General features: G+C 36.9%; 5 protein-coding genes across 5 annotated transcripts; 1 reads left to right on the top strand and 4 right to left on the bottom strand.

Moving 5' to 3' along the window:
- Nucleotides 1-564: 564 nt before the first annotated feature.
- On the bottom strand, nucleotides 565-9,188 carry LOC129113272 (histone H3). Its single transcript, XM_054625487.1, is given in 3 exon segments — nucleotides 565-999; nucleotides 2,072-2,093; nucleotides 8,881-9,188. Coding segments are annotated over 3 exon segments (750 nt in total). The 5' UTR covers nucleotides 9,174-9,188.
- On the bottom strand, nucleotides 2,087-2,721 carry LOC129113246 (histone H1-like). Its single transcript, XM_054625461.1, has one exon. The coding sequence runs from the start codon at nucleotides 2,709-2,711 to the stop codon at nucleotides 2,091-2,093; it is 621 nt and encodes a 206-aa protein (XP_054481436.1). The 5' UTR covers nucleotides 2,712-2,721; the 3' UTR covers nucleotides 2,087-2,090.
- On the bottom strand, nucleotides 4,643-5,057 carry LOC129113261 (histone H2B 5-like). Its single transcript, XM_054625477.1, has one exon. It carries the CDS (start codon nucleotides 5,038-5,040, stop codon nucleotides 4,669-4,671), a length of 372 nt encoding a protein of 123 aa, XP_054481452.1. The 5' UTR covers nucleotides 5,041-5,057; the 3' UTR covers nucleotides 4,643-4,668.
- A 5,293-nt stretch (nucleotides 9,189-14,481) lies between the features above and the next one.
- Nucleotides 14,482-14,927, bottom strand: LOC129113260 (histone H2B 5-like). Its single transcript, XM_054625476.1, has one exon. It carries the CDS (start codon nucleotides 14,908-14,910, stop codon nucleotides 14,539-14,541), a length of 372 nt encoding a protein of 123 aa, XP_054481451.1. The 5' UTR covers nucleotides 14,911-14,927; the 3' UTR covers nucleotides 14,482-14,538.
- Nucleotides 14,928-17,913: 2,986 nt separating this feature from the next.
- Nucleotides 17,914-18,355, top strand: LOC129113254 (late histone H2A.L3). The gene has a single exon (XM_054625470.1). The coding sequence runs from the start codon at nucleotides 17,914-17,916 to the stop codon at nucleotides 18,295-18,297; it is 384 nt and encodes a 127-aa protein (XP_054481445.1). The 3' UTR covers nucleotides 18,298-18,355.
- The last annotated feature ends 1,509 nt before the right edge of the window (nucleotides 18,356-19,864 follow it).

Here is a 19,864-nt window from a genome sequence, read left to right as displayed (position 1 = left end):
GTGGGAATATCAATGTCAGGGTGTTTATGGTGTCTTTCAGACTAAATGCACCTCACCGGGGCTTTCAGGCAGATATATTGTTTGTAAATACATATTTATGTGTTAACTGCATGTATTCCTGTCTTTTGTCCTTTTATAAGATGCTCAATTTGATGTATAAATAAACTATTATTACAAAGTACACAAGATGTTTTAGGATTAAACCTTTGTTACACAACATGAGACTAAAAGCCCAAAAAGGGATTCCCATCAAATGCTTGACTCGCTTAAACTAGAGTCACTAACCAGTGGAGACAACTTATATTAAGTGATAAATATGATTTGTGTACATTTATCTGAAAGCTCATTCCATTATTAACAGGACGCTTAAAGAATAACTCAACACTATTTCTGATATTAACAAGGAAACTGCTTTCAGAGACCTGCTTATGATAGAGAATGATATATAATATATCATACTAATTGTAGACCTAGTTATGTTATTGTACATAAATCAGGCTCTCTTAGGTGCGTGTGTGTGGCTCTTAAAAGAGCCGTTGGGGGGTGACTATATCAGGGTTTAGTTTAAGCCCTCTCTCCGCGGATGCGGCGGGCCAGCTGGATGTCTTTGGGCATGATGGTGACCCTCTTGGCGTGGATGGCGCACAGGTTGGTGTCCTCGAACAGACCGACCAGGTAAGCCTCGCTGGACTCCTGCAGAGCCATGACGGCGGAGCTCTGGAAGCGCAGGTCGGTCTTGAAGTCCTGAGCGATCTCCCTGACGAGGCGCTGGAAGGGCAGCTTGCGGATCAGCAGCTCGGTGGACTTCTGGTAGCGACGGATCTCCCTCAGAGCCACGGTACCGGGCCTGTAGCGATGGGGCTTCTTCACTCCGCCGGTGGCCGGGGCGCTCTTACGGGCGGCTTTGGTCGCCAGCTGCTTCCTGGGAGCTTTTCCTCCGGTGGACTTACGGGCGGTCTGCTTGGTTCTGGCCATCGTGATTTATCAGTCTGCTCTGTGCTCACAGATCAAGAACGAATGCTGTGAGAGCGGGAACAGCGGCTTTATGAAGGAGCTGCCGGAGTCAGGGCAGCGCTGATTGGTCCACACGGAGAGACACGTGCTCTGTGGGTGAGCTACTATTGGACACAAAATTCAAAATAAACCACTCACACAGCAGCTGGATAACCGCCTTTAACAGAAAGAATGAATGAAACGTTTTTGATAATTCAAACGATTTATATTCTTAATGTTTTACAAAAGCAAACATTACTTAACTTTGAGCACTCTACCAACACACACATTACTATAATTATTATATAATTATATTATGATGATAGGAGCCAACAACCAACACAATAACTGAAATACACTTTTCCAAATTATATCTAGAAAATAATCTGTATACACAGAAATAATATATAATTAATACTTAATAACTTGATTTCATTTTAATTTTGAAACAAAATCCTGCACTAAACTTGTGTTTTTACTTCATCTTTACTCCCTTCACTCATTTAAAGTGTTTGGTTATGAAACGTATAAACATATAAACGTTTATTCTAACTAATAGTTAAGTAAACTTACTTATTTATAAAGCAACAATAGGGACACAATTACATTAAATCAGTTTCTATGTTATGAGTTTACTGTGTAAATTATTATATATATATATATATATATATATATCTATAATTATTAAATTATAATCATATATATATATATATATATATCTATAATTATTAAATTATAATCATAATGAATAAACAGTGCAAGAGTTAAGTAGATAAAGTGTTGAGTTTATTATATATATATATTATAATACTGGACATAAAATTGTTTTCATTATTGAGTAAACTCATAATATAGAACTAGATTCCTTTAATCTAATAATGTAATAAAGTATTTAATTTATTAATTATTTATCCAGATAGATGTAGTTTGAAGATAAATATATATTTTCAAATAAAACTGTGTTTATGTTATATATAATATTATATATAAATATGAATATAAATGTATATATGTAATTAAATCAGGATGCGGCTCTCCAGAGGGACGTGGTGGCTCTTAAAAGAGCCGTTTGGTGCACTAGTGCTGTCGGAGCCGCTTCACTTCTTCTTCGGTGCAGCTTTCTTTGCGGGAGTCTTCTTCTTCGTGGGTGTCTTCTTGGCGACGGGCTTGGCGACCTTTTTGGGGGCAGCCTTCTTAGGAGTCGCCTTCTTAGGAGTCGCTTTCTTGGCGGCGGGCTTCTTGGCGGCTTTCTTCGGGGACTTCTTCACCACTTTCTTGGGGGACTTCTTCACGGGGGTCCTGGCGGCGGGCTTGGCTGCTTTCACCGCCTTCTTCACCACTTTCTTGGCGGGTTTGGCAACTTTGGGCGCGGCCTTGGTGAGCTTGAAGGACCCGGAGGCTCCAGAGCCTGAAGCCTGGGTCAGAGTCCCGCTGGTCACCAGCTTGTTCACCGCGATGATGATGCGGCCTCTGGAGCGAACCACATCGATGCCCTTAGTGGCCAGAACCTTCTTAATGGCCGGCAGAGAGATGCCCTTCCGCCCCTGGGACTCTGTCACGGCGGCGATGATGAGCGTCTGGAGGGAAGGTCCCACTTTAGCGGGATGGGCCGCCTTCTTCTTCGGGGATTTCGGGGCTTTGGGTGGCTTCACGGCTTTGGCCTTCGGGGCTTTGGTCTCTTTGGCCACGGGGGCGGCTGCTGGAGCGTCGTCTGTCATGTCTGCTGTGAGTGCGGAGTCCTCTGTGTCCCGACTGCCGGCGGGAGGCGGCTCTTATAAAGCACATGAGAACCGTGGAGACTCAACCCGCACGGCCGCGCCGCCGACCTGCTGAAAACATGGCGACACTTGTGTTTTCTCTTCACGCGTTTGGGGATAAAACCCACACAAGAGAACCGTTTCTAAACAAAACCTGTATTGTAGCAGCGAGGGGAGACTCTTCCCTTCAGGCTGAGAGCGTGTCTGGTCCCGGGGACTCGCTCATTTAGTCCCGGGAGGCTTCAAACCTCTCGGATACACGCTGACTCTGAAGGGCTCTCCGCGGGTTTCCTCCACATTTCGGCTCTAAAAGCGTCTAAACTCGTTTTGTATTAAATGTGTCGGCGGTGCTCCGGTTAGCAGACACATGTGAGGAAACAACCACACGGACGTTTCTGCAGGAATGCGGTTTATTTGGCCGGAATCAGAGCAGTTCTGGGTGGTAGTAAACACACGCAGGTGTCTGCGGGTGAGTCTGGGCGGTGACGCGTCGCAGGTAGACCCGCGGGCCTCGACCCAGAACATCAGCTGCGTTCAGGCCTCTGATGGCAGCGCTGACTCTCTGCTGGGCTGACTTTACTTTATTTATCAGTTTGTGTTTTTTACAAACATGAAGGAAATGACACATCTCATATTTTATATTAAGTCATTTTGTTCTTTGGTTGGATTGTTTGTGACACATTCTGACATTTTTCTTTTATAAACTGACTAAATGAATCCAAAAGCAACAATCACAGATGTATATATGTTAATTATCTACTCATTAACTGTTTCTTTAGGTTATTTTTACTCAAACAAACATATTGGACTCAGTGTAATTTAATCAAACATGATTATTGAGGGTTAGTTTCAGGAATAGAATCCAGTTTATTGCCAAGTTGTTTTACACATAAAGGGAGCAAAACACTAACAATGTGTATTTATATTTAATTACTTTGTTATATCTGCAAATCCCCATTTGTAACACGAAACCTTTGTAAGATTATAAACCAAACGTCAGACTTTCCATCATGGAACTAGAATAAAATCATACCAGATAAAACTAAATAAAGTCCCTGTAGTTTTTAACTCAACAAGTTATTTGAGAATCAAAATAAAGATGGTGTTTGACTTAACACCATCTTTATTTAATACACCAATACATGTATTACACTTAAAATTCTATAAAAATGTTTTGTTTAACAGATTATTTTATATTCCTTCTTTACGCTGAACACGTTATAACTGTATTAATGTGACAAAGCATAACGTGACAATAATATAAATATAACTGATGAGTCTGTTTCAACATATGATCAGAAGAGATAAACATTTTATACTATAATATTGAGAGAAAAGTCATCAGGTAGGTGAGTAACTGAACCAATGAATAAGAATAACTTTACTGAGGGAAGTTGTTGTACAGTACAGTTGAAACAAGTGTAATTAATAAGCAAAATAATACCAAATATCAGAAACATAAACAGGTGTCATATATTTATGTGATATAAATGGTCCCAGAGATAAGTGTGTGATTATTGTTCAATCTGAGCACTAATCATACTGCAGCCATAGTTGATATAATAATGTAATATCTTCTCCCATAGATTAATAACTGAACGCAGTTTAACAGCTTTTTATTTCATGTTTCTTATTCAAAAATAATGTATTTCTTTATCAAATGTTGTGTATATGAGAACCCAGTTTTACTAAATGTAACCAGTTGTGGAGTTTTGTCCATTTACTCAACCAGCACACACATTTTATGGTTCTACTACAATTTATGTCTATAAAAAAATGTGTTGGCAAAACCTTAAGATTGAATATAATATCACTAATATAATAATGTAAAGTAGATAAATCATGAGGAATTGTCTCAGTAGAGGAGGTGGGTGGCTCTGAAAAGAGCCTTTGAGGTGGAGGTCTTCCAGCAGCAGCTTCACTTGGAGCTGGTGTACTTGGTCACGGCCTTGGTGCCCTCAGACACGGCGTGCTTGGCCAGCTCGCCGGGCAGGAGGAGACGGACGGCGGTCTGGATCTCCCTGGAGGTGATGGTGGAGCGCTTGTTGTAGTGAGCCAGACGGGAGGCCTCACCGGCGATGCGCTCAAAGATGTCGCTCACGAAGCAGTTCATGATGCCCATGGCCTTGGAGGAGATGCCGGTGTCGGGGTGGACCTGCTTCAGCACCTTGTACACGTAGATGGCGTAGCTCTCTTTCCTGGACTTTCTCCTCTTCTTGCCGGTCTTGGTGGCCTTAGACGCGGCTTTCTTTGAGCCCTTCTTGGGCGCTTTCACGACTTCAGCAGGCATGATTCTCTCTGTTTAGGTTTCAATCAAAACTGATAACTTACCTCCGTGCTGGCCGCTCTATTTATTCGCGCCTTATGCAAATGCAGCTGTGCTGTTGCTCGCACACGATTGGCTAGTTGGTTAGGAGAGTGAAAATGAGTCAGCGTCTAGAAAAGACAGTAGGTTCGTTTGTCATTCTCTCGTTATAGAATTCAAAGAAAAATATTGTACCTTTTGTGTCACTACATCTGACAGCTAAAAGTTATTTTCATACATTGATTTAAAATTGTAAAACTATAGAATTTAGCGTTTATATTTCAAAAATAATCGATGAATAGTATAATGAAATAAACCTTGCTCTTTATTTGTAATTATTATGTCTGAAATTGATGTATGTGTATTTATCTTTTCAAATATATAATAAATTAATAGAGTTTTAAAGTCTTGTGTTCTGGACGTTATGTTTTTTCATTAAGACTTTTTTTAAGACACATAAAAGTTCTATTTTTTAAACCTCATCTTCATTTAGGAAGGTCAGAACAGTGACTTTTTGGGGAGATCATTTATTATAATACAAACAAATGTGACGATAATATTATAAATAGATCTATAACTATAATAAACACAGTGTATATTTGCTGATATGCATTCATTACCATAACCATTTGGTACTGATGTGGTATTACTTTCTTTCAATCATTTAATTTTTATTTTACACATGTTACATGCTAAATGTTACCCTAAAAAACAATAGTATATAACATAAAATAACATAACGGCTAACTACACAAACAATCAGACTTACAGACAGAAAACAAAAAAAGGCCCACACAAGAAAACAACACAAACATAGATCATCATCCTCCATATTATACCTGTCTTAACAATTAAATAATAATGAATATTGTGGACTTAACCCTTCACTGGGTCACTTGGATCCCAAAGTCGCAAAACCTCTTAGTATGATTTTGGAAATGTCCTCTCCAATAGGATCCATAATCGTGTTCCAGACAAAGAAAAAACAGTTTATGTCTCCTTGGAGAACATCCTTTACAATGGAAGTAGTTGAAGAAAATTATAAAGCCAACTTGAAACAGAAGTTGCACAAATTCTATAAGATTGCTGTTGCACAGAACCATAGAAGACTAATGGTTCTGTTATATTTGTTTAATTCAGATGAGGCCGCCTGTAGGAACAGAATGCGTTGTAGAGGATTGAGCTCAATAAGACATTGTATTATGGAAGATATTTGGTTTTTCAATTTCAACCCAAAATGTATTAATTTCCAGACAGAGCCACATGAAATGCACAAAGGTGTGTGCCATATTAACAACCATTCTGCCCTTTTATATAATATTTTAGTTATTGTTGCTTTATTTTGAAAGTTTTTTAACCTATTTATTATACTTTATTGTGTGATTACTTATTGTACTTGTTTTTTATCTTGTTTTTTAGTTATGTTTCTTATTTGTCTGTTTGCACGATCCACTATGCTGGTGTAATCCTGCAAAGATTATTTTGTCTTATTTTATCTAAATTACATGCTGTTTACACCTCATACATACACCATAACAGTCGTTGTCATATTTGCTCCTCCAATATGGGGTGGTTTGTCATATTTGTATAATCTTAAATCGAGTTTATTGGTGATCATTGTTTGTATTCTTAAGGTTCCGTTCCCATGATTGCCTGCTGCTACAAGAACTTATATTATTTCATGTGCTTTGAATGTTACTCACAATAAAGTTGTTGCCTGGTATTTGTTTAACATTGTTAAAATGGTACACTTGATAATGAGAATGAGTTTCATCCTTCCAATACAAAGTCCAACCATATTGATTTAGGGTCTTGTGCCACCCATTCTGATGGCTTATTCAGAGCCTGTCATAGGTTTAAACGCTCCAAGTAGCTGTTTATTTAAGAGTCACTTTTATGTATTTCTGATGTTTATAGTAATTTCTAAATATGGGATTTAATCTCAGATTTAAAAAAACCTTTTCCATCCCAGTCTTTCAGACATGACACAGAGTTATGGCTGTTGTGGTTGCTTAGACGTTTTGAAAGTAAATTACTCGGTTTGTTCCAATATTCATACAACCTTTGCTTTTTAGCTTGTTGGGAAACTAAAGTATTAAGAGCAGCCCTTTAGAGCTGTTGTCAATAATTTCCCAAAACATGGAAAGCTCTTTCCTGGTGTAGTCGCATAATTCTGGGTCTGATAAAATAGTGTGAACCGGGCTTTCCTAAATAAAATGAATGCTAATTGGGGCGTAGTCTGATATGTGGATTGAGTCAATACTACAATTTAGAACGGAAGATGCTAATGTACTTGGAATACAAAAGTAATCTATCCTCGAAAGAGTAATGGGGATTTGAGGGGAATGTGAAGTCTTTAATGGGGAGGGGTTAATCGCCAAATACCTACCCATCCCATTTCATTAATTATCTCAACAATAGTTTTAGAACTCTTACTGAGACATTTGGCCTTGGGAAATCTATCTGAATTACGATTGAAGATATAGTTCCAATGTCAATCAATGATAATATTTGAAGCTGTATAAGAAGAGGTGGATTCAGAAAGAGTTTGGTGGGGCATCCACATTCAAAATAACAATATTTTCTCCATATTGATGACATTGGATCAATACATAGAACCTGTTGAGGTCAGACTGTAATGTCTCATTGATAAAAGGTAGAATACACCCAACCTACCCAGTCCTTAATTTATCATGCTCCACTTCACTTTAATGGGTCTCATGTAGTAAAGAAATATCTGCTCTCTTTAGAAAGGTAGTTCAGTATTTGTGTTTTTATTGTCATCTTGGATGTTCCAGTTGTGGACTCAATTCTTGAAATCTTGGCACTATCCAGTATTATACGCTTTTTTCACTTGGGTTTCACACTGACAAGACAACAAAATGTATAGAACTCAAAACATTCATTTTCTTCTACATGAAGCTCCAATTTGTAGAATTTCCACCCCTTTTTATTAAGCAAATCCCTAAAATATGCAGCTATCGTCAGTTTCCAATTTACCTTTAATAGTAGAAGATGAATTGTACTGACTAAATTGGTTGTAAGGCTCAGACAGAATAAACAAAACATTGCATACTCAATAATTCCTCTTATAGTCAGAATATTCAGCGGCCAATTAACACGCCTTCTTTTTCACATTAACACCAGTTTTTAAATCGACAATTGAACAAATCAATTCAATTCAGTTTATTTTGTATAACCCAGAATCACAAATTTGCCTCGGAGGGCTTTACAATTTACACATGCGACATCCTCTGTCCTTCCGGCACAGGAAAAACTCCCCTAAAAACCCCTTTAACAGGGAGAAAAAAGGAAGAAACCTCTGGGAAAACGACAGAGGAGGGATCCTTCTCCCAGGATGGACAGAATGCAATAGATGTCATGTGTACAGAATGAACAGCATAACAGAGATACAACACATTCAATGTATATGACATAAATGATTCATATAATAAGACTACTTATAATAACAGCAGCAATTATTACAGTAGAATTATAGCCATGAAAATAGGGATAGTAATGTGATTAATAATAATAATGGTAGTAGCAGTCGGTGTCAGCAGGGCCGTAGCAGGATGCACGACCACGATTTATAGAAGCCTGCGAAGCGAGAAAGCACAAAGACTCCAGGGTAGAAACAAGTCAATAAGCGTAACAGTACAGGCAATAATAATAGTAATGTGACTAATAATGATCGTGGTAGTAGTAGTAGTGGGTGTAACATAACAGGAAGAGTTGTTCTTAGATTGATGTGGGTGGCTCTTAAAAGAGCCGTTGTGTTGTTTGTCTTTATGTCAGTCAGTCGTTTAGCCTCCGAACCCGTACAGGGTGCGGCCCTGTCTCTTCAGGGCGTACACCACATCCATGGCGGTCACCGTCTTCCTCTTGGCGTGCTCGGTGTAGGTGACGGCGTCACGGATCACGTTCTCCAGGAACACCTTCAGCACACCGCGGGTCTCCTCGTAGATCAGACCGGAGATACGCTTCACTCCGCCGCGGCGAGCCAGACGACGGATGGCGGGTTTGGTGATTCCCTGGATGTTATCACGGAGAACTTTACGGTGACGCTTAGCGCCTCCTTTACCGAGTCCTTTCCCGCCCTTTCCTCTGCCGCTCATTATTAGACTGTTAGGTTTGGATCGTTAAGAACGAATGAGGGGAGAGAAGAACGAGCCTCTGTATTTAAAGCTCCTCTGCGGACGTAATAGAGGACCGATGGTGCTACTTTAGTGGGCGGGGCAAAAACACAGCAGCACTTCCCGTCCTTTTTTTCAAAACTTAACATGTTTTCTTTCCTTTTTAATAGAATTCCATCTTTATTATAATGAAGCTGAAATACTTAAACTTAACTCATTAGACCTTTTGGACATGAATCAATATATTTTGACTTTTAAAATTAGTTAACATTGACAAAAAAGTGGATGATATTATGTGAACATACTACCACTATTAATAAACATATTAATGTGTGATAAAACTATGTCAATGCAATCACAATAATAATCACATTAATTAGAGAAATGTTTCAGAGGCTTCATGGTAAACACAGATGACAAGAAAACAAATAAATAAAACAGTTCTCCTGCTCAGTCAATCATCTTTTATACATCACATATAGTTAGTCTTTAATGAGGTATGATAAATAATACTGTTACATTTAAACTAAGAAAAAAAACTTTTGCGGATGTGAATTATCTATAAGAAACATTTTTTTTGTTAGTTTTTAACTGCAGACATTAGAAAAACTAAAATATCACATCCATATACAACAAAATATCACGAATATGTTCAGAAATCTTCCAAATCAGTCAATTAACAACATAATGGAATGTTTTAAAAAACATTTAGCAGTTTCAACATAAACTATATTACCAGAGTGCGGAAACGACATTTATACGTGTTTGATTTTGAGAAAAATAATTAATCAATGTTTGTTTAATGTTTCTTGATAATCAGTTCATTAATCAGAGATAATTATTCTATACAGTAAGAATAATTAGTGTTGTGCTGTCGTCTCCAAAAACATTTTTTTTCATGAATAGAAGATGACCAACAGGATGATCTTATAACGCATGTGTTAAATACAATCCATAAACATTTCATTTTGTAAAGACATTAGTGAAAACTATCGTGAACACACTTTTGAAACACGGATACATTCAGCGGGTAAAATAAGTATTGAACACGTCACCATTTTTCTCAGTAAATATATAATATAATATAATTACTGATAGATTTCAGCTGGTGTCTTGGCTTTACGTGCCTTTTTGCACCTCCCTTTCTTCATGTGTTCAATACTTTTTCCGTGTCATTCCATTTTATTACACTTAATTTCTGACCTTATTTGTTTGGTTTTCTTTGTATGTATGGATTACTTTGGTTGTTCTTGACATCTGGTGAAAATGTCATGTCAATAGCACCTTTACAAATATATTTACTGAGAAAAATGGTGATGTGTTCAATACTTATTTTTCCCGCTGTATATACAACTTCATCTTCATCATCCTGGTAGATGGCAGCAGATTTTTATCAAGAATGTCTCAGAACATTTTTCCATTCATCCTTCCTTCAATTATATGAAGTTTGCCAGTGCCGTATGCTGAAAAACAGCCCCACACCATGATGTTCCACCTCCAAACTTCACTGTTGGTATGGTGTTTTTGGGGTGATGTGCAGTGCCATTTGACCTCCAAACATGGTGTGTATTATGGCATCCAAAGAGTTCAATGTTGGTCTCATCTGACCAGACTATATTCTCCCAGTATTTCACAGGCTTGTCTAAATGTTGTGCAGCAAACTTTAAACGAGCTTCAACATGCTTTTTCTTCAGCAATGGAGTCTTGCGTGGTGAGCGTGCATACAGGCCACGGCGGTTGAGTGCATTACTTATTGTTTTCTAATACTTTTTCCCTGTGTCATTCCATTTTATTACACATAACTTAATTTCTGACCTTATTTGTTTGGTTTTCTTTGTATGTATGGATTACTTTGGTTGTTCTTGACATCTGGTGAAAATGTCATGTCAATAGCACCTTTAGAAATATATTTACTGAGAAAAATGGTGACGTGTTCAATACTTATTTTTCCCGCTGTATATACAACAGAAAACCCTTAAGGAGTAGGATGTTTTTGTCTCATTTCATCTGTGATTTTTAGGTGAGGGTTCTGTGGTTGTATATTAAACATCTTCCTTGGCAGTGTAATTTTGTTTAAGAATGCTTAGAATTACTTTTCAGTATATATCCACAACTTATCCATATACTTTTATAAATTGCAGAAAATTACACTGAACATCTCTAAACATAGTAATGGATAACTTAGATGTATGAATAACTTATTTGGACCCACTTATGTTTGAAATGAACAAAGCATTTCGATTCATAAACATGAACATTAGAGGCCACCAGTAGGATGAAATCACTCTTAAATTGTCCTTTAATTAACCTTAAAGAGGGAAGACTGTTGTGCTGATAGATTAGATTTAATACAATCCAGGAACATCTCACTGTTTTAGACATAAGGAACCTCGTAAACACACAGAAATATAAATATGACTAATAAATGAACCCTCAAAGAGTAGATTGATTTTCATTTAATGATTTAAATGTATACCATTATAGTATTGAGTAGAGAAGTTTTAAAGAAATTCATCTCAAATTATATGAATTGAGATTTATGAAACAGTACAAGTTAAGTTGTTGAAATTACTTCAATACTATTGTGAAACACCCCTTTTGTTGAGATGGACAGGTGTATATGTTATGTTGTAGATGTTCACATGTGGGCTTTTACTATTAATAGATATAAACATGAGTCTCTCTCTTTAGTGGATGTGGGGGCTCTTAAAAGAGCCGTTGTGTGGGTGTGTGTAGCCGGGTCGTCTCTACTTCTTGGCGGCCTTCTCGGTCTTCTTGGGCAGCAGCACCGCCTGGATGTTGGGCAGCACGCCGCCCTGAGCGATGGTCACTCCGCCCAGCAGCTTGTTGAGCTCCTCGTCGTTGCGGACGGCCAGCTGCAGGTGACGGGGGATGATCCTGGTCTTCTTGTTGTCGCGGGCAGCGTTTCCAGCCAGCTCCAGGATCTCAGCGGTCAGGTACTCCAGCACCGCCGCCAGGTACACCGGAGCTCCGGCACCGACACGCTGGGCGTAGTTACCCTTCCTCAAGTGTCTGTGGACACGGCCGACGGGGAACTGCAGGCCGGCCCGAGAAGAGCGGGTCTTCGCCTTCGCTCTGACCTTTCCTGCTCCCTTTCCACGTCCAGACATCTTGTAGTCAGTTTATTTCTTCGGTAGTTACGAGAGAAATGTATCGTCCTGACCACAAGACCGGCTATTTATAAGAACTGAGCTGCTCTCTGATTGGTCAAAATGAACGTATCTTTGTTCGTCCAATCAGAGAAGAGCTCAAATCCTCGATCAAAGTTTCTGTATTCACCACCAAGGGTTTCGTTTATACCGATGACGGCTTAAAACCAGAAGTTAATTCAAGATATGCCATTTATTCTGTAATTAGCCTGCATTTTTTGTTTTGTTTGTAAAATGTTAGACAAAAACAAGTCTCTCAAATCAATAACTTCACATAAACCACTGCCTGAGGGTGAGACACAGTAATGTCAACATCAACCATATTTCAAAATAAGATGTAACAGATTAAATAAACATTTCTTGTGATTTTAAAACCATATTATATTATATATATTGAATTATGTTCTTTATACTGTATACAATTATCATCTATTTGCACACACATACAACAGCAGTAATCCAGATAACAGAAATAAAACTGATGTGCCAGGAGCACTTATAACAGTTTATTCAAACGAGATATAAATAAAATGAATTGCAAAAAAAAACACACAGCAACAATATGGATATTGGGAGGGAAATTATATTTGTATGTTTCAAGATTATTATTATATTCCTTTATTGATCCCCATGGGGGAAATTCGGGTGTAGATGTATTACAGTTATTGAAAATCAACTCATTATAAAATCATATGGGAAGAACTATACAAACAATTCATTAAAAATACACTATGGACTTCAAATTTAAATGTGGTTTGTTTGTTTGTTTGTTTATTTGGACAATTAAAACATCCAGATAATAAAGTAACATGTCTGTGTGCAACACTTAAACCTGTCTTTGATCACTTTTCGATCCTGAATATCACTGTTGTTTTATTTGTCACGTAACTTCCATACTTGACCCAATTAAGTTTTTTAGTGTCCTTAACCTAATTAAGTTGTTTTTTGTTAAGACATAAGTTTATTTTGAAAAGATTGTATTCACATCATAACCAAGAAGTGTCTAATGTTGCTGGATTTTTGAAGAAAAACTCACTAAAATAACTAAATAAAGACGTATGTACCATAGTATGAGGATACATGATATAATAATACTTTATATACCTGTTATATCAATTGAACAGAAACTCATCTATAGCTTCTATGGTACAATGTTACAGCTTTCTTTCTATGTTATTTAATGATATTGTATTTTTGAGTTACTTTATGGCCCTAGGAACAAAACTTCATAAAAACAATGCAGGATAAAGGCAGCTATTGGTTTAAAACTACAACATCTGTGGGCAACCAATATATCAAGAATATATTATAATCTTCAAATTGTATATTCTCCCATTGTGTATGTTATAATCTCATTAAAGTAATGAAGTTATATATATAAATAAATGAAAATATCTCAGTAGATTTGGTGGGTGGCTCATCTTTAGTTTGCAGCATTTTCTTTAAGACAAACTTATAAATTGGTTTCAATTGCATTCTGTGCGCTGACCTAGGCAGACTGAATACAGAAACCACTAGTGTACATGGGAGTAACTGGTTTTTGGAATATTGTGAAGTGTAAAGATGAAGACATTATTTTTTACAATGTCTTCATTTTAAAAGATGAACAGAATTGAGTTTGTTATAATGGGTTGTGTCCTGTAAATACTGAGTGCCAGAGTCAACTCAAAGCTTCATACACACACACACATATATATATGCATAAAGGACCTGTGAACCATGGTGACATTGGCTTTCTTTATGATTAATGCTTTAGTTGGTTGCATCGTTTAACTGAACATCTGTATGCGTCAAAAGGAACTCGTGTCTCAGTATTAATGTAATATCTTCTCCCATAGATTAATAACTGAACGCAGTTCAACAGCTTTTTATTTCATGTTTCTTATTCAAAAATAATGTATTCCTTTGCCAAATGTTGTGTATATGAGAACCCAGTTTTACCAAATTTAACCAGTTGTGGAGTTTTGACCATTTACTCAACCAGTACATGACACATTTTATGGTTCTACTCCAATTTATGTCTAAAAAAAAACATAGAGAAAGTTTTGGCAAAACCTTAATATTGAATATAATAATACTAATATAATAATGTAAATAATTCATGAGGAACTCGTGTCTTAGAGGAGGTGGGCGGCTCTGAAAAGAGCCTTTGAGGTGGAGGTCTTCCAGCAGCAGCTTCACTTGGAGCTGGTGTACTTGGTCACGGCCTTGGTGCCCTCAGACACGGCGTGCTTGGCCAGCTCGCCGGGCAGGAGGAGACGGACGGCGGTCTGGATCTCCCTGGAGGTGATGGTGGAGCGCTTGTTGTAGTGAGCCAGACGGGAGGCCTCACCGGCGATGCGCTCAAAGATGTCGCTCACGAAGCAGTTCATGATGCCCATGGCCTTGGAGGAGATGCCGGTGTCGGGGTGGACCTGCTTCAGCACCTTGTACACGTAGATGGCGTAGCTCTCTTTCCTGGACTTTCTCCTCTTCTTGCCGGTCTTGGTGGCCTTAGACGCGGCTTTCTTTGAGCCCTTCTTGGGCGCTTTCACGACTTCAGCAGGCATGATTCTCTCTGTTTAGGTTTCAATCAAAACTGATAACTTGCCTCCGTGCTGGCCGCTCTATTTATTCGCGCCTTATGCAAATGAGGCTGTGCTGTTGCTCGCACACGATTGGCTGAGCTTTGTTTTCGCGACTAGACAAAGTAATCGTTGTACAGTTGATTATTTATGTCACAGAGGTGAACTGGATGATAAGTATTGATCATGCAGTAATCATGTTTTGGTAGGTTAATAGAATTGATTGTTGATCAGAGTTTGTATAGAGATAAACATGATATATTGTTATAGAAACATGCAAAATTATTCAACCCAGAAGAAAACAGAGTTACAGAATGAAGTCTTGTCTCATTTTGTGCACATTTCACAACATTTACACATGTTGACATGCTGTATTTTCTTCACAACTCCTTCTAATAACCACTTGAATGACTTCATATGTCAATAGTCATTTAAGGAATTTTTAACTTTAAGTTTTACTAAAATCATCCAGTCATTGCTGTCTGTTATTTCATTTTCTGACAACAAGTAAACATTGGCAGGTTTCAGTTTTTAATATAAACCAACTTCTCAACAACGTTTAATAAACGAATGTTGAGTTTGAAACAAGAAGTTTTCTGCTTAACAATGAAGAACATTATATAAAAAGAGCTGAAGTCTTATTGTAGTCAGATTTATGTTGAGCACAGAAACCACACAGTAACATTACTATCACTGGTCACAGTAATATCAATAATATTCACAATGTGCTACATGAAATATCATTGCACATGAACAAATCACACATTACAATAATGCAGGAACAAACCAGTGACAATTAAATATGATTAAGTCAGTCTGCAGTTTTTCACAAGAAAAGAACAAAAACTAGATAAAAACTAATCTTGAACTTTCAACAGTTTGATTACAACTCAAAATCTGAGAGACACTTTATATTCAGTTTAAAAGACCAATAGAATTTGAAGTCGATGGAGATACATGCAGAAACTTGATCTATGATTCAGCAGACAAGCTACTAAATAAGTATTGATTCTGTTGAAGACCCTTTATAAATATAGATACAAAAATGGATTGTAAAATAATTTGTTATTAATGGCTGGTATAGACCATCAGTTTGCCTTTTAATATGTCTTTAAATTTGTATTAAAACTTATAAATCTTAGAAATGATTTGTAAATTTGTATTCTTGGTATTTTTCTCAGAGTTTGATATACCACAAAGATAATACTAATTCTAGACAATACAGTTATCTGATACCTTGTCTTGGCATATTTTAATCTAACTGCAAACAATTTATCGATTGATTGGCATGATTCTCATCCAAAATTAAGTTTATGTAAAGTGTTCGTATGTTTATTAATAAAGGAAGTCTTTATCAGGTCAAACCTCCGTAGACGCAAAGGGAAACAGAACAAAAACTACTATGCAGTCTGAAACCACATCTTTAATCCGAAGGGATTTTTCTTCACTACTTCACAAAAAAAGAAACGTTAAACTGGAGACTTAAAAGTAGTTTATTACAAATGTTTATAAAAGTTATTTGTCTGTAAACATGGTGCCTGTTTCTAACACAACTTTGTTATTTAAGATAATCATAATTGCCTCTAAATACTTTCTGTCGTGTAGGTTCCTCTTCATAGACACTATAGAAATGAATAATAAATTTGTGAAACTACAGAATTTTCCCACTTCTCATGAACACTGTCTTGTCTCCATGTAGGATATTTCTTACTTGAATTTGTCTGGTATGATACATTTTTAAATTGTTTATTAGCCACATGAACAAGGCTGGTTGAGTAAACAGACTCAGACAATTACAATAATTACTCTTCTTTAATGTAATATACATTGACAATACATTTTTCAGTGTAAGGGGCAAATACTAGTAAATACTAACTGTAGTAGAAGTACCATCACAATTATATTCAGCAAAAAACACCTAATGCTTTTATCACTAAACGAGGGTTCTTAAGAGTTTTAGTTGAGGAGAAATTAAAGCAAATTGCAGTTTATTAACTCCATATTATTCTATAATGTATTCCTTATAAAACTTCTTCAAATTCAATTAAAAAATTCAGCCTTGCAAATGTAAAATACACACTGGCATTACATTAAGTTCATGTTGTGTAATTAATACTCTGATCATTTCCCAGATATACAATCTACTTAATTCTACATCCTTCTTAAACAAAACAAGTAGCAACAATCCTAACAGACAAAACATACAACAAGACACATGAAGGATGTTATGATATGGTCTTATGAAACACTTCATACTGTATGTAGTACATTATTATATGGTGTTATAATGAACTATATACATGTAGTACAAGTAGTTCAATGTCATTGAATTTCGTTTGAATTTTGACTTGTTGAAGATTTAGTATGTTTGTTTTAAGAGTGATATTAATTTGTGGGTGTTAAATAAGTCCTTTTTTAGGATGTAGGATGGTACGATATGAGATTTCACCAGTTTTCTTTTATTGAATGAGAGATACAGGTCTTTTGTGTCTGCACTAACCCATTACATATGTAGAGAACTTTTTTCTAATGCTGTAACATTTATTTTGTTTACTGTTGTTTTTATTAACCTGGGATATCTGACATACATTCTGATTTAATCTGTTACATTTTATTTTGAAATGTTGTCTGCGTTTACATTACTGTATCTTACCCTCATCCCTTGGTTTCTGTAAAGTTAACGATAAGAGGGACTCATTTTTGTTCTCCACTTTCACCAATCAATACAAAAATACAAAAGCAACTTACAGAGAAACAGAGAACTAATACCATGGTGGGCAATGTGGAATATATTCCATCAACTCCTGACTTAATGCGTCAGGTTTTATTTTGAAACACCTCGCAAATACAAGAACTCGATCTGAGCTCTTCTCTGATTGGACGATCACTGTGACCAATCAAAGAACGCCTCGGTTTTTATAAATAGCCAGTGTCCAGACAGAGTCAGCATAGTTCTCTGTTGACTACGCAAAAATAAACTGTTAGAAAATGTCTGGACGTGGAAAGGGAGCAGGAAAGGTCAGAGCGAAGGCGAAGAGCAGGTCCTCCAGGGCCGGCCTGCAGTTCCCCGTCGGCCGTGTCCACAGACACTTGAGGAAGGGTAACTACGCCCAGCGTGTCGGTGCCGGAGCTCCGGTGTACCTGGCGGCGGTGCTGGAGTACCTGACCGCTGAGATCCTGGAGCTGGCTGGAAACGCTGCCCGCGACAACAAGAAGACCAGGATCATCCCCCGTCACCTGCAGCTGGCCGTCCGCAACGACGAGGAGCTCAACAAGCTGCTGGGCGGAGTGACCATCGCTCAGGGCGGCGTGCTGCCCAACATCCAGGCGGTGCTGCTGCCCAAGAAGACCGAGAAGGCCGCCAAGAAGTAGAGACGACCCGGCTACACACACCCACACAACGGCTCTTTTAAGAGCCCCCACATCCACTAAAGAGATCAATCCTTTATTATTATAACGCATAATGAAGATAAATCAATAGAACTACCGCAATAAATAGATTTACTGCACTTTATAGTCTGTTTCAATGAACACTATTCCAGAGTTTAAGACTTACTCAGTTTATTAATACAAATGGAACATTACCAGATGATTGCGAACTAATCCAAAACCACATGTAGGAACTTTATATACAACACAAATAAGGGTAATACAGAGTGAATTGACAACAAAAGGCCCTATTTAAAATTTAGTCAAGTTGAGATATATATATAAACCCCAAATTGTCTGTCATATCATTTTACTTTTATACCTTAAATTCAGAATCACCTCAGTCCTTAATGTTATTTACTTTTCAGGAGAAGTTTAACAAGAATAAGGAGGATTTTATTTGACATAAACAACAGAATATGTAACTCATCTGAAATGTTGTTTGTGAATCACTTCCATCATGTTACAGAACACAAAAAAGGAGAATTATTTAGTCAAATCTGTAAAATGTTATTGATTATTATTATAAACTATTTTAAGTTAAAAAAATAATAAGGTAATCATTTAAAATACAAAGTTATTGTCCTCTAAACTGTGACGGTACCACATTAAACAAAACTAAAATTACAATTAGTTGAGTGGAATAAATCATTAAAATAGCATAAATAAAAGACTGATTGTTGCTGTATGTTCATTATAGGTTAATATATATATATATATAAAAATATATATCAGTTATATATGTAAATTTGGCAAGATATATTCAAATTGATATTATTTATAGAAGCAGATGAAGATGAGTGGATTCTTAAATGTAGACTCATAGAAAACTAGTTGTTCACCTTAAATAAATTATTTTGGGTTTAACGTATGTAAAGCACTTTGTAAACATTGCTTTTAGAAAAGTGCTATATAAATTAAAATATTACTATTAGTATTAGTAGTAGCATTATTATAACCAAGAGAAATTATGGTCAAACCTACAGAAATGTGTTCCAAGTTTTTATTAACCATAATTATACTATGAAGGAATAGTTTTTGTGAAATACCCTTCTTCTTCTTGCTAAGAGTTGAGAAAAAAAATATTGTTATTCATAAGACTTCAGCCAGCAGACTGTTAGTTTAGATTAGCACAAAGACAGGAAACAGCTAGCTGGCTGCATCAAATGGTAACAAAATCCTTCTAAAAGCATCTCTAACCTCAGTTATTAACATCAGGTAAAATAAGTATTGAACACGTCACCATTTTTCTCAGTAAATATATTTCTAGAGGTGTTATTGACATGGAATTTTCACCAGATGTCGGTAACAACCCAAGTACTCCATACATACAAAGAAAACCAAACAAATAAGTTCAGAAATTAAGTTATGTGTAATAAAATGGAATGACAGGGAAAAAGTATTAGAAAACAATAAGTAATGCACTCAACCGCCGTGGCCTGTATGCACGCTCACCATGCAAGACTCCATTGCTGAAGAAAAAGCATGTTGAAGCTCGTTTAAAGTTTGC

This window comes from Anoplopoma fimbria, chromosome 24 (assembly GCF_027596085.1).
Source record: "Anoplopoma fimbria isolate UVic2021 breed Golden Eagle Sablefish chromosome 24, Afim_UVic_2022, whole genome shotgun sequence".
Lineage (NCBI taxonomy): Eukaryota > Metazoa > Chordata > Actinopteri > Perciformes > Anoplopomatidae > Anoplopoma > Anoplopoma fimbria.
This window is presented reverse-complemented; position numbering and strand designations above follow the sequence as displayed.

Bases quoted from the DNA above. Each gene is read 5' to 3' on its own strand.
- LOC129113246 (XM_054625461.1), bottom strand. From the start codon at position 2,711: ATGACAGACGACGCTCCAGCAGCCGCCCCCGTGGCCAAAGAGACCAAA.
- LOC129113261 (XM_054625477.1), bottom strand. From the start codon at position 5,040: ATGCCTGCTGAAGTCGTGAAAGCGCCCAAGAAGGGCTCAAAGAAAGCC.
- LOC129113260 (XM_054625476.1), bottom strand. From the start codon at position 14,910: ATGCCTGCTGAAGTCGTGAAAGCGCCCAAGAAGGGCTCAAAGAAAGCC.
- LOC129113254 (XM_054625470.1), top strand. From the start codon at position 17,914: ATGTCTGGACGTGGAAAGGGAGCAGGAAAGGTCAGAGCGAAGGCGAAG.